The sequence below is a fragment of the Seriola dumerili genome, unplaced genomic scaffold, assembly GCF_002260705.1.
Source record: "Seriola dumerili isolate Sdu_G_001 unplaced genomic scaffold, Sdu_1.0 BDQW01000193.1, whole genome shotgun sequence".
Lineage (NCBI taxonomy): Eukaryota > Metazoa > Chordata > Actinopteri > Carangiformes > Carangidae > Seriola > Seriola dumerili.
In genome coordinates this window covers 200,970-228,411 of record NW_019174448.1, presented here as the reverse complement: position 1 = coordinate 228,411, position 27,442 = coordinate 200,970, and the positions used below count along the sequence as shown (strand labels likewise).

Genomic DNA, 27,442 nt, shown 5'->3' with positions numbered 1-27,442 from the left:
GTGCCACTGCAGTGTGTGTTGGGTTGTCACGGAGGTTGGCAGCATTACCTCTGCAGGCACGGGTCGTGGTGTTGAGGTAGTACTGATGGGCGCAGCTGTCATACTGGCACTCTCCAAACAGCAGCACCTTGGCCGGGTCGAGGCAGGACGTACAAACCCCCGCCATGTCACATGTCAGGCACTGGCTGTCGCACGCTGCCAGACACAAAAGAGGTTGACAACGAGGTCAGGGAGAAAATCGGAGATAAGATCAGAGGAGAGACGATCACCTGCCATCATCAAATCCTGGCTGAACGTGGCTTTGTTGGTATAAAATAACTTATGAACACAAGTTTTATATTTGTAGTAATTATCTCTTCAAGGCAACAGGATTCAATATAGAGTACAACAAGGATGTGTTGATTTGATTCTGTTTGTTTACCTGCTTATTAACAGGATATTTTTTCAACATATTTGAAGCGTTTAAAGCATGTTTTAACATTCTCATACTGCACTTACTTGAATGAAAAACACTCTGGCAATCTGATTATCTATCACTGTCTATCACTCACTTAGCCTTGGGAGAGCTGAGCACTGTGCGAGTTCTTTTTAGTTACAAAAAGCAGCCGCAAAGGTTGAGTGAAATTATTCTGAATATCAGGTAGCAGCATGTGTCAGCCCGAATAAATGCCTGACAATCATTGTTTTAAATGTTCTCAAGGCAATGTCAGAAAATACAGAGATACTGCTTCGACTGCAGGAAACACGGCATATGTACAGCAGATAGTGTGGATGAGATTCTCAAAAACAAAAGGAGCTGGCATCTATTACACAACCACCGCATGGGTTCATATTAGCGTTTTTATTATTTTGTCCACCGCCTGTAAATAATTTAGGATCACCTGCCACATCCTGTAATCTCTGATGTAATCTCAGAGGTGTTACTAGTTTGCAAGTAGTGACATCTCTGCTTCTTTAAATATGTCAGATGTTCTCTATAGGCTGAGATACAGCGGCGGTATCCCCACTTACCCTGACAGACCCTGTGACCATTGTCGTAGTAACCGAGGGGACACTTGGGAGCACAGAGGCCCGACGGCAACAGCACGCTGTTCGTGGGGCAGGAAGTACAGGAGAGAGGCCCCGCCCCACTGCAGGCCTCACAAGACGAATGGCATCCTGGGAAAATAAAAAAAAAAGAAATTTCATTTCATTAACATAAATAAACAGAAAAAAGTGAGTTAAATAAGATGAAGATCGTTAAAGAGCAATACAAACACTATATTAGATATACAGTATAAGCAGTATGAAATCAGTAGTGTGGTTTTTTTACGCCCTCGGTCTTAGAAAAGTTGGATGACTAAAAGCTGTTGAAATATCAAAGAAGCATGTAAAACTCTGATTAAAGCCTCATTCTCCAGTTTAAAAATACATATTCATAAGCCTCACTAATCACTATCAAGGGCCTAATCATTCTCAGATTGCTCTGCTCCTCACACGCCACCACCACCACCACACACTTCCTGTATCCAGGGCCTTCCATAATAATCATCATCAACACCAGAAAAAATGGAAACTTTCAAATTTCACTCTGATGCAGCAAAATTCATCATCAGGCCTGAATAAACACAAAGGTAATATAATGAATATAATGGCGAGCAGATGATTACGAGGATGAGGATGCTCGTGATATTGAGGAAGGATGAGGAGGAGGATGAGAATTATAATAATGATAATGATAATGATTATGATGATGATGAGAGTGATGATTATGATGGTGATGGGGAAGATGATGATGATGACGATGAGAAGGAGGACGATGATTATGATCGAGATGATGATGAGAATGATGAGGATGTTATCATTAATAATAATGACTATAATGGTGCCTATGTTGGTGAATCATTTTCTTACTCCTGTTTTGAAAAGAAACAAAGTTTATTATCATTATTATTATTACAAATATTTCTAAACTGCCGATAAAGAAAGTGCACAGTAACTACATTAATACCAGTTTTCTCAAACATAGCAAATCTTCCAAATCCTAAAATCTCTTTCCAGCTCACAGTCGTTGTTGTCACTGTTTTGAATCTCTGTGAAACATCGACAGTGAGCTGGGAGGAAATTCAAGGATTTGGTGTACTGTTGGGCACCGTAACAAAATCAGTAAGTGTATCTGCAAGTTGTTTTCTTAAGTCCTTCCATAGCCTGTGACCATGTGCACTGAAATCAATTCCACAGCAAAATAAAAAGAATAAACCCCTGAAAATATCCATCTATCAGGCTACATACTTATTTATACACCAGAATGTTTCTTTTAACATTGACTGTGAATTCAGTATTTCTTTGCTTGCTGTCAGGAGGGTGAAGAAAAACTCCTTCCAGGTCAACAAATGATCCCCATTTGAAAAATGTCCGTCCGATGAATAAAACATAAAAGCTTTGATCGGATTTTTCCGACACATTTTACACTCAAGGCAGTGACTTTCTTGACCTCTGACCTTGGTATATATTGTATAAAGACACAAGAATAGAAGTCCTTACTCATGCAGACTCCATGCCAGCCGTAGTGGCCCCCGGGACACTGAGAGACGCAGTGATCGCCGAGCAGCCAGGTCCTCGGCATTTTGCACCACAGACAAACGCTGCCGATGCCCGTCTGGAGGTCTGCTGTGCAGCGCTGGCAGTCTGAACTACACTCTGCAGGAAGGACAAACACACACGGGAAGGAAGGCGTATATTTCATATATCATTATAATGCACACATATAAACATTGAGCCAACATCAAAGTCACACTGCTGTATTAACTTTGTTACATAAACTTACTTAAAGGTCCCATATTGTATGTGAGTGAGGTTTCCATGTCTCTTTTGATTATAGATCAGGTCTAGGTTCTATATTAACACTGTGAAAGTGTCACAGCGCTCAGTCCACAGAGAAACTAACACAGCGAGTATTCAGAAACTGAGCCTTAAAACGAGCTGACAGGACTTCGGTAACTTTGTGATGTCACAACAAAGCCGTCATTCTCAGCACTCAGCCACACCCCAAGCCCCGCCCACCTGGACCCACCATCCAACCTTGCAGGATTTGGTTTCTCTGAGTGTTTTTACCTGAAATCTGCTTTATTTTTATTCGATGACACAGAAAAAAGTCAGCCAATCAGAGGAGAGGCTCAGAGCTTCTCTCTCTTCTGATTGGCTCATCGACCTGTTGTTACTAGAGCTCCAGAAAGACGCCTGAGAACTACATTGAGATGGAAAAGGGTTTTTTTGTTTGTATTTTTGTTTCAGAAGAAAAAAAATTATTTAATATCATACTATCCCTGAGATGCTAACAAACATTACATTTAAAACAGAGGCTATGTAAGGACTTTCAAATGACAAAATCATTTTTTGTCAGTGGTTAAATCCAAGATAAGAGCCACTTTAAAAATCTTGACCTTCATTGTTTTTTGATAGGATGTGAATCGATAATCTGAGGACAGAAACAGAGCCAGGGAGCTAATGAATACATTCATGTGGTTGTAGTATCTGAACAACAAAACCAGGATTTCTAACACCGTCCATTTATTTAGAAAAAACTTTTTCCATCTGTATTTATTTCTCCTAAAAATCTATAAACTTTTTGGGGGATTGAAAGTCTGCAGGAGCCCTCTTCAAAGCCGTACAAAATAAAACAGATGAAGACAAGAGCAATTACGAAAAGAATGATTACACTGAATAAAAGTCCATAAAAGTGAGATTTTAATGAGGATGTCTCATCTAGAAATACTGGTGGTTGGTCATAATTTGCACTAATCAAACCCAACTAATTGCTCCTCTGTGAGAAAGATAATTGGAAAAGCAAAGAAACTCTGACAACCAGTTGAAAGAGGAGACGCCATGCTGTGTCTGTCTGGTATCCTCTCTTGATATCTGTCTGTGTTACACCTGTGACTCCTTCACCTCCCTCCTCCCCACGCTGCAGGGTCGCCCAGGAGGAAGAGACATTAGCGGAACAATAAAGAGCACCCCGGTGGTGGTTTTATCTGATGCTATCTTGGTTGTGTCTGGCTGGCACAGTGGTGGGTACCTTAAAGTTATCCATCCATACTAAGATAATTATCTACGGTGGAGATGAGAACAACGGGGCTCTGCAGGTGAGGAGCCGGGTGTCAGCCAGGTGAGGAGAACAGATAAAGAGGTGGATCACGTAGGGGTATTAGAAAGAAAAGAGGCACAAAGACCACGAAAGCACCTCGTTTCTTTGCGAAGGATTAACATAAATGAGAAAAGACGGGGGGGGGGGGATTACAAAGTGAAAGCAGATGGATATGAAACCATGTGACAACAACGTTTTAGGATTTAATCAGAAAATGCGACAGGAGATCTAATCTGCATGTATCTGCAAGTTGATGCAGTTTCTAAGTGTTTTGACAATCAAGCGGAAGGACGAATGAAAAAAAACTAAAGATTTTCAAATGAATAATGAAATAAAAGACAAATAAATTAAAATAAAGTAAGAACTGCACTTGGAGCAACCTGGATTTTAAACCAAGTGCTCATGGGATAAACACTAAAACTAAACTGGGAGGAAATAAACTACTACTGCTACTTTTTCTATTCTTATCTGACATAAACTAAAAAGAGCAGGTGTTTTTTTTTTTTATATCTCTTTGCCCCATAAACACAGGCATGTTATATTTAACTCTGTTTCCATGCCCTGGTTACATATTTCTATTCATACTCTGTACTTTCTGTAGACTAGTACTTTTTCCACTGTATCATTCCCCATGAAAAAGAATATGCTGCAGGTTTATTAGTTTTTAGAAGATGATACTCTGCTTACACCAGCAGAATCAGTCTCGTGGCCCTGAGGGCGAAAATCCAGTTTACCTTCAAGTCTTAACTAGAATTAACGCCTCGTGGTTGCACACCTCCGCCAACCAGTCGAGATGCAGTTTACGTCCGTGTCTCTCCAGACTCACATCATTCATGGAGTCAAGACTATGAAGGTAAGTGTATTTTTTAGTGAAATTAATGTTGAAGTATGGTCACAGTCTCCTGTTCTGTTCCGTATCTGTGTTTTTGCAGAACATTATGACGTCACAGTGAAGTTGACCTTCGACCTTCGATCACCAAATTCTAATCAGTTCATCCTCGAGTGCAAGTGAACGATTTTGCCAAATCTGAAGTCGTTCCCTGACGGTGGCGCTGAGATGTCGCGTTCATGAGAATGAGAAGGACGGACAAATGAAAACACAACGCCACAGGTGTCGCCGGCACAGAGGCTGTGGTTTTAATGAGCACAAGTGAACTGATTACTGACGATTATTAAGTTAAGCCTCAAGTTTGAGCAGTTTAGCTTCAGGAGGTGAGAAAGTGAGAAACTGGAAAAATAAACTACATTTGACAACAGCCAAGATTCCCAGCTTCACCGGTTTGGGTCTATTCATGAGTTCATTTCCTGGAAAAGAGCCTGTTGTACATATATTTTATGAAAAGTGTCAGGTTTTATTTCATGCTAACAGTATATTTATGGTGCATTACTCAAAGTGCTTTCAACCTCCTGTGACACCGATTTGGTTTCATTTTTTTGGAATTAAAGACGTAGAATCTATAGTTCTAAGGTTAGGATTAGTTATTTCTCATAATGGATTTTGGACATATTTCTGCTTATGAGCCACTTTGGTGAAGTAGATGTAGTAAGACATTTCCTTCAGGACATATAATTGAGTGACTTCTCTGTAAGAACAGGCCCTAGTGATATATCTACTACACCGTAAACCATTTTTTTAATTAAATGGAGAAATGTTTTGATCGCTCTTCGTGTGACTGACAGCTATTTTTTGTCTCTGCTTGCATATTTCTGAATAGCTAACATTTAATTCAGACAGTGAGATTATTTCTGCCTCCAGAGCAGCTTTGCCTCTGGGAGAAAGAAAAAAAGAAAAATGCTTATAGAACTTACACTCCTGAATCTCCTGAACATGGCATCTGCCCAGGTGAGTCATACGCTCCTTTCTGAAGCGGAGCCAATATCAACAGAGTAGAAGGAAAGAACTTCCTCTGTCATCTCACATCCACGCCTTTCATACCACATCACTTTACAACAAAACATGTATCAGCATTCCTCCTGCCAACACTCTGCAGGCGATACGGCTCCGGGGGCCAAACAAATGGCTCCACAGCAGAGATAAGATAACTCAGGCGTCAGGCGTTATTGACTGAGCAGACTAAAACTGAATATAAAACTAAAATGGTATTGATTTGGGTCCTCAGAGTCCCTCTTTATGGCGTAGTTACCATTTTTGAAGCACATAAAAAGGTATGCTGGAGTTATAAATGCATGGCTTGCAGGCTGGATGAGCGTATTCTCCCGTGGGCCGGATTTATACTAGACATTATCCTATGTCATGCTTTTTTTTTTTTTTACTGCATCTCCAATATATAGATACATAGAGCAGAGATAAACGTCTTTAACGAGAGTCATACAAGAAAAATCAAGACTCTAATGTCTCTCAATTAGCTGCTTCCTCACGATTTTGTGCGGCTGAAAACAGAATGAAACTTGTTTCTCTGAGCAGTTTTGTCTCAGGGACGGGGCCCGAGTGCAGCAGCAAGTTCAGAAGGAGAAGAGGAACAAAAGTGGGGCATCATTTTTATTTGAAGTTACTGGCGTAAGAAGAGACAGAGAGAGAGAAAAGCTGTGTGGTCCTCTTGACGCTGACTTCACCCTGTCTAGACACGTCGCCCCAACAAAGAACGGATTTACAGATGCAGCTATTAAAGAAGTCCTACTTTTCTCTTCACGCTCACTTCGGCTCAGTCCCCAAAAACTGAAGAAGTTCTGATCCTGTTGAGGATAATGTGAGGGTAAGGATCAGTCTGGAAACAGGTTGGGAGACACAGAAGTCTTATTTTGAAAATTCTGCTCCGCAAACGAGGGACAAGAGCACATGATAACCTCTGTGTGGACTTTTACACCACAGAAAAAGTAACTATTTTATTAAGTTCATGGAACATTTCCGGTGCCAAATAACAAAAACCACGTGATAAAGCACAAATTATTATCGCGTTTATGCACAAAGAGCAGTGCATCATATTCTATTGATCTCTAATTAGCTCTGTGCCCGAGTCCTCCTCAGGAGAGAAACATGGGCAATAAAAGATTTAACCCATTTATTCCCACAAAAAAATATTTTGTGCTCCCATCGTTTGCACATCTAGTCAGTGGTTTTAAATGCACCCCTAAAATAACAATTAGGAAAAAGTCAAGATTTTATTTGTTCTCTTTAAAGGTCCCACGTTGTATAAAGTGAGATTCCCATGTGTTGTTTGATTATAGATCAGGTCCAGGTTCTTTATCAATACTGTGAAACTGTCAAAGCCTCAGTCCACAGACTGAATTCAGAAACCAGTCGTCAGGATTTCCTGAACTTTGTGATGTCACAACAGTCTTTTTTTTTTTCTCTAAGTGTTTTAAGTGAAATCTGCTGTATTTTTATTCGAGCACTCACTTGCTGGAGCTCCAGAGAGAAGCCGGAGAGAGGAGATGTAAAAATGAAAAACTAAAAAAATCAAACCTTTAAGAGTCAGCAGAGGTTGAAATGAAATTTCCACAACCATGTTTTTATATTGTTTTTACTTTCTTCCATTAAGTCTGATGAAAGAAATGCCTGCAGGGTAGATTAAAGATAAATGCTGAATCTTCTACAGTGTTAACCACTGTAAATATCAAACAAGGTCTCAGCTCAGGGTCACATTGAAATGTTACTGCCTGTGTTACAGTACTAAAAATACATTTTACAGCTCTATACAGAGCTTGTAGGTTAGAGTACGACTTGACTTCAGCAAATTTGAGAACGGATTCTGTCAGATTTCCTCTGATGAACTGATTTAAAGGCAACAAAAGAATAAAACATAAGCTGTTTATGGCCAAATATGTTGTTACGACTGTGGTCATATTGGTTTTTTAGGTTGTGCATGTTTTTTTTTTCCCTGTGGCCTGAAAATTAGCATGACGTGTGAATGAGTGTTCGTGTATGTAAATGATGATGGGTGATTGGTGGACAACATTGGATCTTGCAGCTGATTGGCTCCTGTCAGATGTCCTCTTCAGATATAAGGAACCAAGATGGCGCAGCTGAGCTGCAAGCGGAGAAACTCATCTACCTCCTGTCCTAACCGGCCACACCAGTCTTTGCCTGCAAGTAACTTTTCCCATTGACTGCCATTTACTTTTGATAACCTTTTCTCCTGTTTATGTTAGTTAGGGAGGTTAGTTAATGCAAGTTGGTTTGTCATAGTTGGGTAGGTTATCTTGGTGTTTTCTTTCCAAATAGATGGTTTGTTATTTTGGCCTTTGTCCACCCTGAAGCTGGAATATACTCTCAGTTTATTGGAAAGCACTTTGCAAATAAACACAACAGTTAATCTGTTCCTGTGGCTACTTGGCAGTTGGGAAAGACATAACTGATGTGAAAAACCAGATCAGTTTCCCAATCATAACTGGAAAAACACATTTTTGGCTGGAGCGCACCTGCGGGGCCAGTCCTATAATCTGTAATGTCCCTGACTGACTGACTGACTGAGTGATCATATTTCCACCACTGGTCAGCCGAGTGCCTCGTCACTGAGTTGGAGTATCTGGTGCAAACAGGTTCTTTTCAGGTGGGTGTTTACAATCTGCAGCGCATTGTCTCTGGATTTAGAGACATTTTTCAAACAAGACTGGGAATAAACCTGCTACATGACTGGAACGTGTATGGCTGCACCTGTCTACCGAGTAGAAGAAAGATATTCTGTCTCTTCTAACTTTCTCTCTGAGTGATCGTTTTACAGTAAATACAGCTGAAATCACGGCTTAGTCTGTGTCTCTCATTTATGTGTTTGGTGATTTTGTCACAGTTATAAAATCAGGATTTGACCACAGGCAGTCCAGACATATACTAGGTTCTGACCTAATCTTGTTTCACTCTCTGGTTAAGCTAAGGAGTTACAATTATCAGTGGACTAGTGCATTGACAAATCTTTTTACGGTCAAATTCATATCAGTCCTCAGCATCAATGCACAGGAGATGCATGAAAAGAGACATCGACATCTTATCTTAAATATGTTACAGTGGTGGACTGTTGATCTATTTATCAGGCAGAAATAATAATAAAAAAAAAGATCCCATATCTTTTATCTCAGTGTTGGCATGCCTTGTTGCTATGGTGATGTATTCATCCAACATGTGCATCTATTTTAAGCTCTATAAATAATGGTTCCGGACACAGCCATGACGAAGAGTAAACTCTCGCGGCTGTGAGCTTTGAGCTTTAGTGTCATTTGGACTCTGAGAGCTCAGATCTCAAAACGCATTCAACGTCCACGGCTCAAAGAACGCCGAGTTCTCGTTCCATCAGAGGAGAAAGATTTGGGGTGGGTGGGGTTGTTGAAGAAGAGAGAAGAGAGTGAGAAACTCTTTCACACTGCTGCTGATATGAGTTCTCACATTAGACTCAGGTCGATATGAACAGCTAAATTATCACATTATTTGTATCTCAATTCAGTTTTTGTTTGGATTACAAGTTATAGATTTTATGTCAGTTTTTTTTTTTGATGGTTTACATCTGCTCAGACATGTCTGATTCTTGTTTACACTCATAACACAAACCAGAAATGAGAAGCAGTTCAGGATGGAGCGTGTTGGCCCTGAACAGAGTCTCAGATAACAGCGCTTTAAGGACGGCAGCGCTTGTGGAATTTGGCGAATCAATGGAGCTGGGAATGGCCGGCCATAATAAAATATTCCTGAAGAGAGGCACAGATGGGAAGAGACGGAGCGAGCGTGAGAGAAATATGGACGGATAGAGAACGAGAGGAGACAGCTGATAGTGAGACGTCCGCCTCGGACGGACGCTATCGTATGAACTGAACTGTGATTGAGAGCGAAAAGCCTCATCTCCTTAAAGAGGTTAGGTAACAGCGATGGTACCACTGGGGTGGTAGAGGTAATCCAGGGCTGTGTGTGTGTGTGAGAGAGAGAGAGAGAGAGAGAGAGAGTGTGTGTGTGCGTGAGAAATAAAGTGAGTGTTTGACAGAAAACAAGGAAAAGTAAAGCAAGAATTAAAAAAAGGGAGGAATAAAGTATGAGTGTATGTGCAAGTCTGAGAATTAGTGTTCAAGAGGGAGTTTTGTGTACATGTGTGTATGCGTGCGGGTTGTGTGTGCGTGTGTGTATGTGCGTCCTGGCCATGCAGAAATGATGACCTGAGTACTTCTCCGGCCCAGAAGTGCCACAAGGCATCTTTTATTAACTAGAGTTTGGCTGAGCTTGACCTATTTGAGATTAGGGTTGTGTGTGTGTGTGTGTGTGTGTGTGTGTGTGTGTTTGTAAAACAAGTATATGTGTTTATTCATGCTCATGTATTTTCTATCCTCATGTGTTGTTGTTTAGTACTTGAACACTTCAGTCCTCTGCACGTACTGATTTTTACTCTTCAGCGATCACCTATGTCTCGACATGTGTGTGTGTGTGTGTGTGTGTGTGTGTGTGTGTGTGTGTGTGAGCTGAAATCTGATTGCAGATTCACATCTCCAAACAGTGCATGTCATCAAAACCTGTAATTAAAAGTCAGTTCGTCTTTTTTTTTTTAGCCCCCCCAGATTGTGTTTATACCCCCCCCCCCCATCTCTTCCATGCTGGCTTCCCATCGAGTAAACATGCCTGTTTTTAATCTGCAGCCAGCGGTCCAGACAGGTAAAAACTCATTTCATTAAGCAGTGAGAGGGAGGACAACAGCAGGAGCTCCCTTTACACACAAACACTCACAATATTACCTTTCCTATTTATCTTCTGTCTGGTAGTTTATCATATTTGTGTGTGCCAAAGACAAACAGCATTTTTTTTATTTTTTTTTATTTGTGTGTGTGTGTGTGTGTGTGTGTGTGTGTGTGTGTGTGTGCAGGATGAGCAGTGTGGCGGGAGCTGTAAAGCATCTTCTGTCTGTGCTGTTTGTTAGTGAAGATCTAAAGAAAGCTCGTCTTTATCCCACTGGATATTTCACATAGAGCGTCTCTGAAAGGTAAAACTGTGAGTGAGAAACTCATTAAAAGTTTTTTTTTTTTTAAATTACACGGTCGAGGTACGTTTACGGAAAGAGAAAAGAAACTTTTTTCCCAGTTTGTTGTGGAGAGGGAGGAGCCAGGAAAAGCTTTATGTTGCGGCTTTTAATTTAAGTTATTTCGTCTTCATTTTGGAGAATTCACATTTTTTCTGACTCTGAATACTATTAAATACTTATTTCTTGCAAATTTGGAGCAAAACAGTGGCAAATATATTTTTTCAAACTTGACACTGAATTTTTTAAGTGTGATCTTTAGCTTTAGCGCACTGTTAGCGATGCACAAAGCAGAATATAAGCCTTAGTGATTGGACTTCTCAGGCTTGTAACCTTTTTTTTTTTTCCAGTCAAAGAAGCAGATATTTTTTTGTAATAATGATTCAGCCAGTTTCATCTCCATCCAAGACTTCAAGTGCTCAAACTGTCACTTGAGTGTTTCTATTAGAAAATAAATAGGACTTTCTGAGACAACGTCTTCTTATCATTTACTTGCAGATGGCTGATTGGCCGACGTCAACAGCTGCTATAAACTCAAAGTAGGTGAGTAAACTTGCTGATGAAAGGTTTTATATTCTGCCAACTGCTCTGACTGGAACTAATTTCAGTGGTTTTTGGGGTGTTTTTTTTTTGGGTAGAAGAGTGAATCCGGACCAAGACCAGCTGGGATGAAGGATTTGGTGAAGCTGTGTTTCTTTAATTATTCAGAAAGTGATTGAAAAAAAAAAAGGGTGGATTTGTGTGCCGCCATCATCTCATACTGAACAACAAATTCCAACATTTAAATTCTTATAATAAAAAGTTTCTCCACCAGAAAAGAGAGGAAGTGTGGATTCTTTTAAAACAAAGCTTTTCTGATGAGACTCACCTACAGTCAAAACCAAAGACAGTCTACAACAAAGGCGCAATTTACAAGCGGCGCCAATGGTAGGAAATGATATACACTTCCTGTCTCCTAAGTGGGCGTGGTCGTGATAGCTTGACCTAATTTTGCCGCTCGGTGGTTTCACGTATAAGTCCCTCTGAACTTCTGGTTATCTGGTTGGAAAGCACCGTCGGCAGCACTGCAGCAGGCATAAAGCAGGTAATCGTAGCTGCAGATATACACGTGATTTGTCTGTGTGTGTTTAATGAAGCTCAGTAAGCAGAGCAAGGCACTAACCCCCACTGGAGTTGCTGGTTCCATTCACACTGCGGCGACCCAGGCTAAAAATACAAGCACTCATGGCACACCCAAACACACACACGCACGCACATTCATCTAAGCCGACTTACTGAGGCACTCTCTAGTGACAGCGTCGAGGAAATGCTCATCTTGGCAGCTCGTCCTGCAGTAGCCGCTAAGCAGGGAGGCCAGCGGGGGGCAGGAGGTGCAGTCGGCCTGCGAGGAGCCGGAGCAAGTCTGGCAGGACGGGTGACACGCTGGGGGGTGGAAGACACAGAAGAAAAAGGTCAAAATCAGACAAGAAATAAGTTTAAAGTAGTGACACAAGTTAAAAGGGAGTGACAGGAGAGGAGGCAAGGAGGAGAAGTGGGTTGGAAACAGAGGGGGAGCAAGAAAAAGTGAGAAGAGAGGAAAGAGGAGGAGAAGAGAGAGTTTAAGGAAAAGAGAAAAGAAAGGAGGCAGGGAAGGATGAGGTAAAAAAAAAAAAAAAAATGGGGTAGAGGAGGAGTAGGAGATGAATTAATTCACGATGGAGGTTTTCTTTGAGTACTGCCCAAGAATTATTAACTGTGTTTTTAACCATCAACCACATTGTACACTGTTGAGCTGTTAGAACAACCATTAAGTACAGTGATGTTGGGGGGGGGGGGGGGGGGGGGGGGGGGGGCGGGGGAGCGGGGGGGGGGGGTCATGGTGATACTTCATACTCCACACAACCACGAAATAAACAAGTGATAAAGCAGGTGAAATATTTGCAGCAGACAGATAATGTTTTTTATTGAGAGATGTTCTACGACCATTTGGTCGAGGTTGTTATTCATTCACTGTTTATCACATTGTGTCATCAGGTCGAGGTTCTATATTAATACTGTGAAAGTATCAAAGCCTTAGTCCACAGAGAAATGCACACAGCCTGTATTCAGAAACTGAGCCTTAAAACCAGCCGTCAGGACTTCCTGTAACTTTGTGATGTCACAACAAAGCAGTCAACAAGCCCCACCCACCTGGACCCACCATCCAAACCTTGCAGGATTTGGTTTCTCTGAGTGTTTACGTGAAATCTGCTATATTTTTATTGGATCAATCAGAAAATCAGTGAGCCAATCAGAAGAGAGGCTCAGAGCCTCCTCTCCTCTGATTGGCTCACTGACCTGTTGTTACTAGAGCTCCAGAGAGAAGCCTGAGAGAGGACATGTAAAACTACACTGAGATGGTTTTTGGTTCTTAAAACCACAAATATATCTTCTAATGGATCAACACAGCGAAAGTGTAAAATACGGGACCTTTAACTTACGAAGTTGACTGCAGACACATGAGCAAACAGTTGCTTAGTTACACACCCGTCAGACATGCAGCAGCACCATGTTTCTTCATTTGTCACTGTGTTTGTGGCCACCTGATGAATGTGAATGCAACGTTCACTTTCTTTTCAGCTCCTGAGAAAAAACATCTGTCTCTTTAGTTGCTAGATGTTCCTCTTTCTTCACCAGCTTCTCTCTGAGTTTAGTCTTTAGGCCGTCTGGTGGCGTAAAGAGGGTTAATCAGAGCTTGTTTACTCGTCATTTTGTGGGAAACAGGTTTCTGCTGCTGCTGGAAACAGAGATGAGGAAAACACGGAGAGCAAATGTGCCGGAAAACAAAAAACCTATGAGGTACAAGAGCTGATGATAATTATATCAGCCATCCTCCTCACATTACTCACAGTAATTTGATTAATTGCAATTATAATAAAAATATCGATTAAATGAAGCTTGAACTAAATTACTGTTGTATTGTCTGGCATTAAAAAACAAACAAACACCAAAACTTTGTGGTGAAAGTTTACTCTGTTCAAGACAGAAATACAATACTTCTTCAGGGTATCTGGGTGGCTTCTAATGAGCCGATCCAGCACTGAAGGAGACGAGGACCAGTGAGCAAACAAACCCCATTTATTTTGCTATCCAAGGGGGAACATAATCTAAACCCATTGTTCTTCTTCACCGTCTAGGTAGACAGCAGCGCGTGCCGTTTCAATTTCCCAACCAAAGTCTGGAGCAAAACAAAAACAAAAACAAAACAAAACAAAACAAAAAAAAACATTATTAAGAGATCCGGTGCTGTTTTTGTTTTCCTCAGGATAAACAATAAAATTCATCGTGTTTAAAAAAATAACCCGAGGATGAAGCTGGTGGATGTAAATAAAAGGGTCGTCCTGCAAGAAACTGAGCCGAGGTAATGAATGGGAAATTAGAGCGAATGGATTTTCATTAAAGAGGAGGGTAATTGTGTGCGTGTGTGTGTGTGTGTTTGTGTGTGTGCGTGCTGTGGTAGCTACTGCACTGGTACTCCATACATCTACGTTTGTTTACTACATTCAGTTTGGTGCTATATAAAAGGCAGGAGTCGATCTGACCTTGATTCTTCCTGCCGCTGGTGTTTGTTGTGCTGTTAATTTAGCCTGAACGTTTCTACTTGCAGCTTTCAAACACAACTAAACCATTAACCGTGTAATTTGTGCAACTGCGCTTCACAGAGTAAACACACTCACTGATCCCACTTTCACGCCACACTGTTAAAAAGCCTGCGCCAAGTGACCTCTCATGAAAATGCATCTAATTCTGCGGTGAACACAAACTGAATTTTTAACAGGTATATATATATATATATATTGCACACATTCCCGAGCTCGTCACGTTAATTAATTTTGTGTAATGTCAGTGTTTTTCATTACACTTACTAAACTAAAAACTAACTGGACTCGTTAAAGAGATCGGATCGGAACTCCCCCGAGTCCCTTCAAACAGCCTCAGAAGAAGAGGAAGAAGAAGAAGAAGAAGAAGGAAAAAAGAAACTCATATTTCTCCTATAATTACAATTTGGCTCATTTACAGTATCTGTTTAATTTCCCTCCGCATATGAAGAAAAATGTGAAAATTTGTTATGAGTATACCATTGTCCTATAAATCTGAGCTCAACTCGTCATTAATCACAACTTCTCACAACTTTTCATTAGACTTTCTAGTAACATGCCGAAGCTGTTCCCTGTCTTTTTTCCTCTGCAGTCAAATTATGTTGAGGTGTTAAACACCCGTCAGACAGGGAGGAACATTTTAAACAAGTTTTGTTGCTTATATTGTGCAGCCACTATGGTTTATTCCTGATTAAGGCAGGTTGAGGCTACAGATGTTCTGACACCATAACAGCTGTATACTACTAACCCGACTTACCGTCATCCTTCGGAGGCGGCATTCAAAGACCGACTGCGTCATAGCGGCGTAGCTAGGTGGTCGCCTTTTTGAAGATTCATTGGGTGTCAGTGATGAAAATAAAAACGAACAACACCGACAGCTACGAAGGGCCACGCCTGCGTAGACCACGTCCTCAGAAAGGATGTGGCCCCTGAACTGGGACACAGCTTTTCTTCTTCGCTGCTCTAAAACAGTAGTTGCCAGTGGCTGCGCAGCGCAACTTCCTGTGTAAGCTAAGAATTGATTTCTGGGAAAAGTGCAGTTTTATCCGAGACATTATAAAGTTTATGAACACATTACGTGGCACTGAATCGGCGCGTAGACTTGCGTACTCGCCGATACCTGATACCATATCTGAGGCTTTTCTGAAACTAGTGTCGGTATCAAACACACTCTAACTGAGGCACCAACTGTTACAGGTCCACAACACCAGTGGGCTTAGTTTGGAGAACAACTGGTTTTAGAGGCACTGCTAGTAACTATGACAACGGTGATTGTTTTTTATTTTACTGTAGGAATCCGCAAGGTGCTGCAGTTAAAAGCATCAGGTACATATTTAAATTATTAAACGCTGTCCTAGACATGAACACCAACTCTCTCCTGGAACACGGAGGACCAGCTTCCAACCCCGAGGACATGTTTGGAGAGTGTCCCCTCCAGTCCTCACGGCTTCACGGGGCTGTCTTGAGAGTTGAGGTTAGAAGCGGGGGCTGGGGATTTTTGTCAGTTGGTGTGCTGACAAACATAGCAGCTGAAATATGTGCGCTCTCACCTTGGCACTGATTGTCCTGGATGAAGAAGCCCTGCGGGCAGGAGGTGACGCAGCGACCGTCGTGCAGGCCGGACGAGGAGGGACAGGACGTGCAGTTGTCTGCAGATGGCCCGGTGCAGCGCCGGCAGGAGGGATGACACTCTGAAAAAAAGGACACACAGAACACTTTTCATATTCCCTACAAGAAGAAACACACAAAGCCGTGGACAGGGGACAGAGTATGTTCAGTCCCAAACTGTGCCTCCTCCTCCTCCTCCTCCTCCTCCTCCTCCTCACTGCCTTCCTCCTCCTGCCACAGTAAGAAAAATAAAATGACAGAATGAGTTGACATCCTGGTTTCTAGCTTTAAAACTTTGCTGTATCAGTATTTTTCTACAGTAAAGGTTTTTGTTTGTGGAAAATAATTTTAGTATGAAGCTCAGAAGCAACCACTGTTGAAGTGTGATGAGAAATCGGCTGAGGGGCATTGCGGATTTGTTTTGCTGTGAACTATATCACTAATTTAGCAGCATAAATGCATAGAAACTAAATGGAGGACGGCTGTTAAGTGTCACACCTAAAAACAGTTGCAGCCCCGCAGTACCTGCGTCTGAGCTGCGGCCCATTTTTTCGCCACAGTTTTTTGTGATCCTGCGGCCACTTTGCTGTATCACGTTCCCACGCTGTTGGCATTCTGTGGAATCTGACTCTGATGAAGAGCTTCCTGTCCGCCCTGCCAGCTAGGAGGTAATGTAACACTCAGATGAGGCCAGCAGCCCGCTTCACCAATCAGAAGTTACACATTAACACCGGAGTCAGTGCCAGCTCAGAGAGCCTGATCCAAGGCGGCCACACGCCAGCAAAGACTCCTGAAATATGCTCTTCTGAGCAGTGGAGCATATTTAATAGTCCTAACTATTGAGTGTAGATAATGAAACATAAAACTTCCACAACGATCGGTTTAGGATGATTTAAATCTCATATAGATTATAACATTCGGAAATCGTAAGTGAAGTGTTCAAAGTTACATCAGGTAACTTGACCTCTGAACAGCAGCAAAACGCCACGCTCGCGTTCAAGGATCAGTAAAAGACAAGCAAAGTTTCAAAGACAAATACAACTGAAATACCTTCATATCCACCAAGAAATGCAGCAGGACAACATTTAAGAGCAAATTAATTAATTCAATAAAGTTAAATTAAATAATAAGTTATGAGGAATAAGTTTGAGAGCAGTTATGACTTAATAAATGGCCCTGAATTTAATGAAAGGAAATAAATTTGGAATTAATTAGCAGGGAGTAAAGGATTTCTAATTTAACTATATATCTAAGATAAAGTTTGATTTGAAAGTTTTGAAGTGAAGTGAACTGCTCTTACCTGATACAAGCATCTTATTTGGAATAAAGATAAGCTGCTGCATTTTAAGAATTGTACAGCTTTTAACTGGCCACTATTACACATTTAACCAGTATTCAATTCAGCTTCATGTGTAAAGGTTTTTTTTGTATATATGTTCTTGGCTTCAAATACATGCAACCTCCCTGGCCCCCGGATTATTTAACCTTTCCCTTACATGCTCCCATACCCTGCACCCCCACACCACAGCTGCCCTGGAACTTGGCCTTCTGTGCAGCCTTTGATGTCTGCTTTGGCAGCATGAAGACAAATAGCTGAGCAACGCTATCAGCTCTGGCAGCCGAGCGGAGCCACGAACCAGCCGGCTGCTGCTGCCGCCGCCGCTGCCGCTGGAGGTAGTGGGAATGAAAGACAAAAGGCCTGTCACCAACTGGCCAGGAGCACCAAGTGTGTGTGTGTGTGTGTTTTTTACTACCTGACTTTTTTTTTTTTTTTTTAGTATATTTGCACTGAAGTATGTGTGTGTTTATAATTGCTCCTCTCCAGATTCTTTCAGAGAGCTGTCAGATGTATCCGGGTCTTGTGTACACACTGTATGACAGCCACTGGCAGCAGCAGACTGGTGCTCTACCTGAGCCAACTCTGCAGTGTGTGCGTGTGTGCATGTGTGCGTGTGTGCGCGTGTGTGTGTGCGTGTCTCAACCTGCAAAAACAGTTACCCTTTGGGAGCCCCTCAGTGTCAGAGCGGGGACTTTGCAAAGTCACAGCGGTGTCACCGTCCGCCGAAACCATCAATCTGATGTCCCGTCATCGCCCACCTTCTCCCTGCTCTCTACCCATAATCCCCTTCTCCTCTGTCAAATATGGCAGCTTAAATTGGTCAGCCGAGATGAAAGACATCTCGTGCGTGTCTCCTTGATTGAGGTTACCGTCCGCCGGCGTGCTCTTTCACTCATTTTTTTGGTCACATCTGTGTGACGTAAACGCACATCCCGCTCATGCTGCCAAAACAAGCTCCACACAAACCTTCATATTAACAGCCATAAAACAAACACACACTCGGACGCATATTAAATAGGCTTCCTGTCAGTGTGAATTAATAATAGGAAGAGAGTAAGAACAATAGGCAGCCTTTCATTCTTTTTATTGCAGCTTGGATATCTAATTTGTTGCAGGGCGGCGAGTGTATATTGATTCACGCAGCGCCCAAATTCACGCGTGCGGGTGTTCTCACCGCGCCTTATCTGATGCACGTGTTCAAGGAATCAGATTCATTACTTTGCTTTGTGCTGATGGGGTCATAATTTGCGGTGGGCACGGCGATCCTCTTGGTGCAGAAACTGGGCCGATCATTACATCAGTGCAGAGGAGAGAGGAACACAAGTGAACGGTTATATCTCATTCCTCTGAAGTATCATTCACATTGATTCTGCTCTGTTATGGTATCGTAGAAGTCATCCCATTCCCTCAGAGAGATCATTTTGAGGAAATGGAAATGCAATGGGTGACTGTTCTGCCAGTGGAGTCGCAAATACAGCAAGAGAAAATGTGTTTTTTTTCCAATCTGACTTGAGTCTGATATCTAACCAGGTAGATACCTCACTAGATTTCTACAGTGTAGACTAAACACCACATGACAATCTTTTTGGTAAGTAGAATCACGATCTGCATCATATTTCCACTCTAATTTTTATTGTGAAAGTCCTGACTGGAAGTTGAATTTCTGCCCGTTTGGACGCTTCTTTCTGACGTCTGTCTGCTTGTCGCTACTCTTCATCCATGATGCCGTCTTCGGTTTATGAATTGTGTCACAACCAATCTCACTTTTTCTTTAGTTCATATGGAGTATCCGTTGGAACAGCGCTGTTATTTATCTATGAGGTTCTGTACGAAAGTTGTTTTGATTTGAAAGTTCAGTCACATCAGAACTTGTTCATGTGCCGCTAGCTGGCTAACAGCTAACAGTGGTCTGATTAGCGGCGATTGAACTTTTAAAGTTAAATATCAAAATAAAGCAGCTATTAAATACGACGTCTGTACGATTCATCTGAGAGGTGGATCAGAGCCAAAGAAAGATTGTCCACATCGTCATCGAGAAGCGCTGATGTCCTTTTCCCCACAGCAGCTTCATTCACCTCTGGACCTCCCAGGGGTTCCCACCCAGTCAGCTCCCGCAGGAGGTGGCAAGGAAGTGAAAGAGGTGAAGTGATTTTTTTTTTTTTTTGTAACGCAAAGGAGCGGTAGACTGATACCAACATCATCCTGAGTCTCTGAGCTCTTCACACCCGACAGCCCTGCGAGCACACCTCCTCCCCTCTGCGTTTATCTGCAGCCTCTCTTCTGGTCGCTATGTAAACCTTGCGCCTGAAGTTCAGACTCAAGAGGAGACGGCGGCGCCTTCTGACCTCAGGCTCAGGTCATCAGGCTTTGAGGCTTCTAGTCTCAGGCAGAAGAGCCAGAGAAACAGATATCCACACAGACCAAACATGACTCATGTTTTTGTAAGAAGGGTCAGATGCTCACCTGCTGCGAAAGCTCGAGTTCACAACAGATTTAAGTGATAAAAACTGGCGAGCAGATATGCAGTAAGACGTGACCAGTGATCCAACACAGTTCGGGCAGGCGTTAACCCCTTCCCGTACGTGACGCTGTGTTGTCCACCGAGCAGCGTTAAATCTCCTCCACGCCAACTCTCTCTGTCTGCTGCCTGGAGGGGAGAGGGATTTACAGCCTGGAATTTGCCTTCAGACATCTGATAGCTTGTCCGCTCCTGCCCACTTAAATATGTACACGAGTGTGTGTGTGTGTGTGTGTGTGTGTGTGTGTGTGTGTGTGTTTGAGTGTGTGCGTATGTGTGTACATAAATGCTGGAGTCTGAGTGTCTCATGTACATGTTTACACACCGTCCCGCTTTTTTCCTTCGGGACGGTAGCTGCTGCAGAGGTCTGAGTATCTGTCAGAGCAACACACACACTCTCTGACACACACACACACACACACACACACACACACACATATATATGAAGACAAACTCGTACAATAGCCTGCATTGTTTCCAGCCGTACACCTGAACCCACTGACACTCCACTGAGGGAAACCTTTGTTGCTGAGAAAAAAAAAAGGCAGAGTGGAACAACTGATTTATATATTACTGTGAACGGAGCTTTAATGACACGTCATTTATCGAGTTGATCCTCGGCTATTAGGAAGCTCGGAGTGAAAGCAAACTAGATAAGTGGCACTTAGTCAGACACAATAGCTGATGTACAAAATAACTCTACGCTGAGACAAGCAATTCAAATCCAATTGTCTGTATGACAATAACAAAGCCTTCTTTTTCTAAAGTGTGGGCACGGAAAAAATCAGAAATCCAATATTTAATCATTAGAGGTGGCTGAGACACAATTCAAATCACATCACATCAAGTGCAGCTCAAATCGAATTTAAGTGTTTTTTATTGCCTGATGCTTTTACCGCACATGCCACATGCATTTTTGACATCGCACAAGAAACACGACAAACACAAAACGACAAATAACGGGAGGGCCGGGTAATGTCGACCATGACAGCAGAAACAATACGTGACATTTCGTTGCCACATCCAGAAATAATGTTTGCAAATGAAGCTGGAAAATGTTTTTTTAAAGAGCAAAGCCAGAGGACAGAGTAAGTGGGGGGAAAAAAAGGCAAATTAATACCGTTCTGAATGATCACAATAGACTGAGACGAGCATGAGCTGAGAGTAAAGTGATTGTGTGCATAATAATAAACTAACTCACTGGTGGACCACCGAGGTATCGCCAGTGGGCCGATGAATCCTGAAACAAAAATGATCTTGCACTATCACTGTGATCAGCCAATGATCGGTCCCTTTATGTCGGCGCCGGCCGGACCACGTCGTGTACTTGTTTGCGACCTCGGCCTGATTGCGTGTTAAAAGATGATGTTGTGGCAACAACTGGAGAATCGAAATAACTGCTTAGCAACAAAAAAGAAGAAGAAGAATTGAGCTTTCTGTATACCCGTATCGTCACAGGTTTGGATGTGGGCCACCAAACCGTTTTTGAGATTCTCAAGTGGTGCCATGTGTTAGAAAAGGTTGGGAACCGCTGCTGCAGATGGTGGCAGAGAATACTGCACCAGCCAACAGCACGTCAACAGGCCTCCTCACTGAGCTGACGGGCTGCCAGCTGCATGTGGACCTGGACCTGGGCAGTAAAGTTCTCTGACAGACATCACTAAGGCCTGAAATGGTGTCACGGTGTGAGAGGCCTTGGAAATAGGTTATGAATGGGTGTTTGAACCGCCTGTGCACTGGGAGGACTGGATCAAGGAGGCGCACGAGGCAGGGGGCCCGGCACCGGGAGGTGGTGCCAGACTGCGTTCCCATAGAGGCGGGGATGAAGGAGCCTCCAGATGGCTACGGATCAAAAAAAAACAAAAAACAGACTGAAGTTCTTATTTGAAGTGTAACAACATCCCATTAAAGGTCCACTCTGCTTTGTAACTTCTTATTGTGAATATCTTTTCTACAAAACCAAATTTCCTGACAGTGACAACAGCCTTAAACTCAAACTTAAAAACTCTACTTCCTGTATTGGCTCGGTGTGGGTGCCGTGACGATCAAAGAGATGAATGGGTGTTTGAGGACGGTCCCATCCAACTACCTCTCATCGATTTGTAATTGTCTCCTCTGGGATGATAAAGGAAATCCAATAGTGCTAACGGCTTTTCAATTCCAGGTAAACAAAAATTTTCTCTGGTGCTTGGCCCACTCTGAACTTAAAAGTAAACTGTTGTGAGGAGACAAATCATGCTATTACCCAAATGGCTTCAGGCTCCACATCGCAAAAAATCAAAGTGATGCAGACTGATGAGTCCCTGTTGCTGGGATACATTTGCTCAACAACTGCTCGAGTGTGATGCAAAATGAAGAATCTTGTTATTCTCTATTTGTCTTCAGGCTGTTTGACGTATTAAAAGAAGGAGCCCTGCATATTCCTTATTCTAAGGTAAAAATAAAATCATGCGAACTAATCTGAAGCTTGTAGATTAATATTTAAGGTTGCAAACTCCAGCAAGCAGGATTTCAGTCTCAGTGATACTCGCTTCTTTACTCGCACGACAAACAACACAGGAATCGGGGAATTGTTATGTATTAACGACGGAGGCGACCAATTATGATGTTTCAAAGCTCGAGGAATCCAGGAAGCATCAGCTTGCGGGGGAAACTATAAAGACATTCCTCGGGGCACCCTGTCATTAACGTCACGATCACTGAGCTGCTCTCGCACCCTGAAACTCAGCCGCTGAGTGACTGTGAGCAGGCAGCAAGGACTTATCTGCAGCACCGTGGGAAATCCCGACAAGTCTACCCAGAATTCAGCGAGCCTCGTCTCCTGCACTCCCTCCACTGGCTTTTAAATCTTAATGCCTTTAAAGTGAGATAGGCAGTGTGTAGGCTTCAGTTTTTTGACTTGGAGTTACTACATATTATACCCAGGTACGCTGCAGTCAACCAAAAACATCCTAATGACGAATGGTTCAGAGATGACTAATGACTGTAACTGCATCACAGGAGCAACATATCAAGACACGGCTGACTCGTAAACGCTATGAAGTTGATTCTAAAGTAGTAAATGCACGTTTAAAGCAACCACCTTTCCTGTAAATTGACAGAATGTACTTGTTTAAAACTTGGGGGAACTTGTTGGATGTAGTGACTCAAAACTGATAAACTAGTAATTATTCTTGAAGGACAACAGAGAAGAGACAGCAAGACTGAAAACAAGACTATTCAACAATAACAGTTTAAAAGGGAGAGGTATTAAAATGTATTCATGAGATTTACTCATTTACTCCTTTAGGTTTTAAAAGTTGGTATCGAATGACGAGACATGTTTCCATCCTCAGTAGTATCAAACCGACTCAGTCCATAAAAGACTTGCAACATCCTTCTTCTAGATCTGGATCACTTCCATATTCTCCACCTCATGTTCATCAAAACGGCTCTCACTCACAAGCATTCCTCTGTCAACAAAGTGCTTCAGATTTAACTTTCATGTAAGCAAGTGGCAATAAAACCGCTGCGTGGCAGCGTGTGCTTCGTCTCGTGTCAGGTAACAGACGCTCCGGCAGAGGAGAAGTGAGCAGAGAGAAAAGGGGAGCCGAGCGAAACGCCAGCGCTGGCAAATGACTTGGCTGCGCTCGATGAAGTGACAGCAGGTAGAACAAATACCTCTCTCCCTGCCAAATACTAAACGCAGCATGGTCAGTGGGCACTAAGTCTGAACAGGGAGGTAAGAAGACAGTAGAGCGGTGAACGGATGGAGTTTCACAGCACACAGTTGGAGGTAGGAGGGAGGTAAAGAAAACTGATTATGGTCTTTTCATCTCTCTTTTCCTCTTCAGTGTCGTCCTGCTTTGTTTAAAATAAAAAAAAACATCAGGAAACGTATGCCTCCTGGCATTCTGGCAGGGAAGTGGTAGTTTGCAGTGGTGTGTGTTTACGTGTGTGTTGGTAGGTGTGTGTGATAATTATTCTCACTTGACAGACTACCGCGTTCAAGCCTAGAACCCACCTTAATAAAAACCAGCCCATTACACGCACAATTTCACACTCATAAACAACCTAATCAGGTGTCTCCACACGCACTATCTTCCTTCCCCAAACAGAAACACACCCAAAGTCTTCACACACACACACACACACACACACACACACACACACACACACACACACACACACACACACACACACACACCACACCACACAACACACACACACACACACACACACACACACACACACACACACACCATTCTAGACACCTTCGACGCACCAACTCAAGACCAAACTTTGACTCTCAGGAGTTTGCAGACGTTACAAAGAGAGGAAAGTGTTCAACATGTTGCAGCAGAAAACCTGAAAGTGAGTTAATATGCGGTGCTGCAACCACTGATTGATCACTCGACGAGTAATTTTATTAATTAGGCGACTAATTGTTTCATCTACAAAATATCCGAAACTAAAGACAAATGCTTGTTAGATTAAAGTGTCAACATTCACCTGATTATTCATGACATGAGTATCCAGGACACCTGCTTTAGCAGGAACTACCACAGAGGTTGTGTTCAGACTTTGGCAGGCGTTTCTCTGTCTGTGGACAGATGTTCTCACAGTAATAACATCGCAACCTGCAAGATACAGTCATAAACTTCACAGGTGTGTAGTAATATGTGGTAATAACTACTGTGTACTCATGGGTAAAAGCATGTTTTGACGGGCGTCACAGCTGGTATGATTTCATCGTAAGAAGGTTTTCTAAAATCCTCTTACTGGAACCAACAAATGCTTCACTTTGGTAAAACAGATAAACAATTATTAAAGTTGTTGTCCATTCATTTTCTGTCAATTCACTGATCAATTATTTGATAAATATTCCAGCACTACTTCATCTTGTGTAAATGATGGCGCACAGTTTGCAATCGGATCAGCAGCTTGGTTGAATAAACAACATTTCATTTACTTTGTCATGGATTTTCCTCTGCGCTCTGATTGAATTCTGTTGCGTTCATTCAAGTCGAACAAATCGCAGAAGTGGCAGCGATTACTTCACCTGTGTTGAAACCCAAAGTGACTGGAGATTGACTCGCTGACTGGCTTGGTAACTTGTGATCAGACGTGTCCGATGACACCAGAGTCGCTCCAGCTCGGCCTCACTGGTTCTGCTTTCTCCAGAATAAAGGAGGAAACTCTCAGCAGAGCGCAGACCTCAGCCAAGGCCAAACAATCCTACACAGCTTTCTTTCTCCAGTACACCTTTATTTATTTATCTACCTATAATTATCTTTAACCCTTCTGCATGGCAGCTGTATGGTTTCATTAGCTGTGGGGTGAAATGATGATCTCAGCATGATGTTATACAGCAGTTGCATGTTGAATGATGACACCGATGCAAGCATTCCTAAATGCCGCTGATGCCACATGTACTGTTACTTACAAGTACAACTCTGTGTAATGTGGATTCAACATCTTCCTCTCACCAGAAACAGATAATCATCTGGATCTGCACCAAACTGTACAAACTCATAAATCTCAACACCAGAAATATTTTACATCAAGATCCAAACATGATTTCCTGAGAATTCAACAAAAAAAAAAAAAAGAAGAAGAGTTTTTAAAAAATGCCTTCTCTTGCAAATGCTTAGGAAAGTGATAGAAACTTCCTGGATCCGCCCCTGGCTCAATCCAAATCAGTTCAATACTTTTTGCGTAATCCTGCCGATGAACAAACAGACGAGGAAGTCGTCCAAAAACTCCATGTACTCACCTCTGCATGTCTGCACCTCATCCAGGTAAGCGTGGGCGGGACATCCAGCTGAGCAGACGCCGTGCTGGAGGAGACCGGACTGCGGCAAGAGGGCTTCCTCTGATTTGAGGCAGCCGAGACAGTCCGACGCCAACGGTCCCACACAGGAGCGGCAGGAGGGGTGACAGTCTGAAAGCAGCGGAGATGAAAGGTTGAAAAGGGAAGACGCCAGAGTGGGAAAATTATAAAGCAACCTCCACACGTTTAATACGTAACATATGAAGCCCTTACTGTGGCAGGTATCATCCTGAGAGTACAGCCCCTCCCCACAGACCTCCACACACTGGCCTTCGTGGAGAAGGAGCCCACCTGGACACAGGGTACACTGGGAAACTGAGGGACCCCAACACCAGGCGCAGGAGCTGTGGCAGGCTGAGGGGATGAGGAGAAGGGAAGAAGTGAACCAGAACAGCTGCTTTAAACTAAACTAAACTAACTTTTCTGGGCTTATGTAACTTCATGTAAGTGAATAAAATGCATAAATAATACAGTTAAATACTGAAAACTTACTATGCTTGACTACCACTGCAGTACAGCTGTCAATCAAACACTGACACCTGACAACTTTTTTTTCCCCTGACATTTTGGAAAGATGCTCAAATTGTGCAAAATTATGTGTAAAATCTACATTTCCATGGCAACTGAACAAACAGAGCCTACTCAATCTGCTGATTTGGATCCCTGTGATACAGTCAAAAGCTCCAGAGCAAGTAAGTGGACCTTGAGTCCTGACAACGGTAGTTTCCAAAGTCAAGAATCAGTTTGCGTCGTAGCGGTCGAAGACTTGGCCTACCTCGGCATCTGTTGTGGTTGTCCAGGTAATGCTGAGATGGACACTGGGTAATACATTTCCCATGATGCAGGGCGGTCCCCGGAGGGCAGCTCATGCACTTGGGGTTGTCAGGGAAACAGGAGGCACAGGAGGAATCGCAGGCTGTGAACCGCAAGCATGTAAATGTTAATGGCCTCTGGTCAGGACGATAAAATGCTCCTGGGCTCAATTTAAAAATGAGCAAATTATTTTCAAGTAAGAGCAAAATCTCTTAACCACAGTCTGTGAGATACTGAATTTCACTTAGTTCAACTTTCCACTTCAATTATTGGCAAATATTTTTAGGTTTTGTTGTAGTTTGAACAGTGAAAAAAAACTTTAGAAACCGATAAGATATATAAAAAAAGTTAAAAAGTAAACTTAGCTGCATTCACTACACTTTAGAGTGTGTGTGTGTGTGTGTGTGTGTGTGTGTGTGTGTGTAGCAGTCCATGCTGACATGACATTTTGACACCTGAACGTGCTCAAACAGATCTTTGATTCCATCTAAACAGAGGCTAAAATCAGTGGGAGGGATTCCTACGGCACGCTGGAGGGGACAAAAGTAAAAAGCTATCAAATCCAGCCCAGGAAACCCCGAGGGGGGAAAATGGAGAAGTTAAAAACCCCCTCAGCTCTCTCCAGATGTTGACATTTTAAAAACCAGACCTCAAAGCACAAACTG

At 42.6% G+C, this 27,442-nt stretch overlaps 1 protein-coding gene across 1 annotated transcript in view; it reads right to left on the bottom strand.

The window, feature by feature from the left end:
- The window catches only part of fras1 (Fraser extracellular matrix complex subunit 1), a 228,899-nt gene that overhangs the window by 79,518 nt on the left and 121,939 nt on the right, over positions 1-27,442 (bottom strand). The window contains exons 15-22 of the mRNA XM_022753768.1: positions 26,740-26,880; positions 26,178-26,318; positions 25,908-26,075; positions 16,238-16,378; positions 12,346-12,492; positions 2,524-2,679; positions 1,012-1,158; positions 49-195 (exon numbers count right to left, since the gene is read on the bottom strand). Of these exons, the coding sequence (XP_022609489.1) occupies positions 49-195; positions 1,012-1,158; positions 2,524-2,679; positions 12,346-12,492; positions 16,238-16,378; positions 25,908-26,075; positions 26,178-26,318; positions 26,740-26,880 (1,188 nt within the window). The remainder of the gene's footprint in view (positions 1-48; positions 196-1,011; positions 1,159-2,523; positions 2,680-12,345; positions 12,493-16,237; positions 16,379-25,907; positions 26,076-26,177; positions 26,319-26,739; positions 26,881-27,442) is intronic.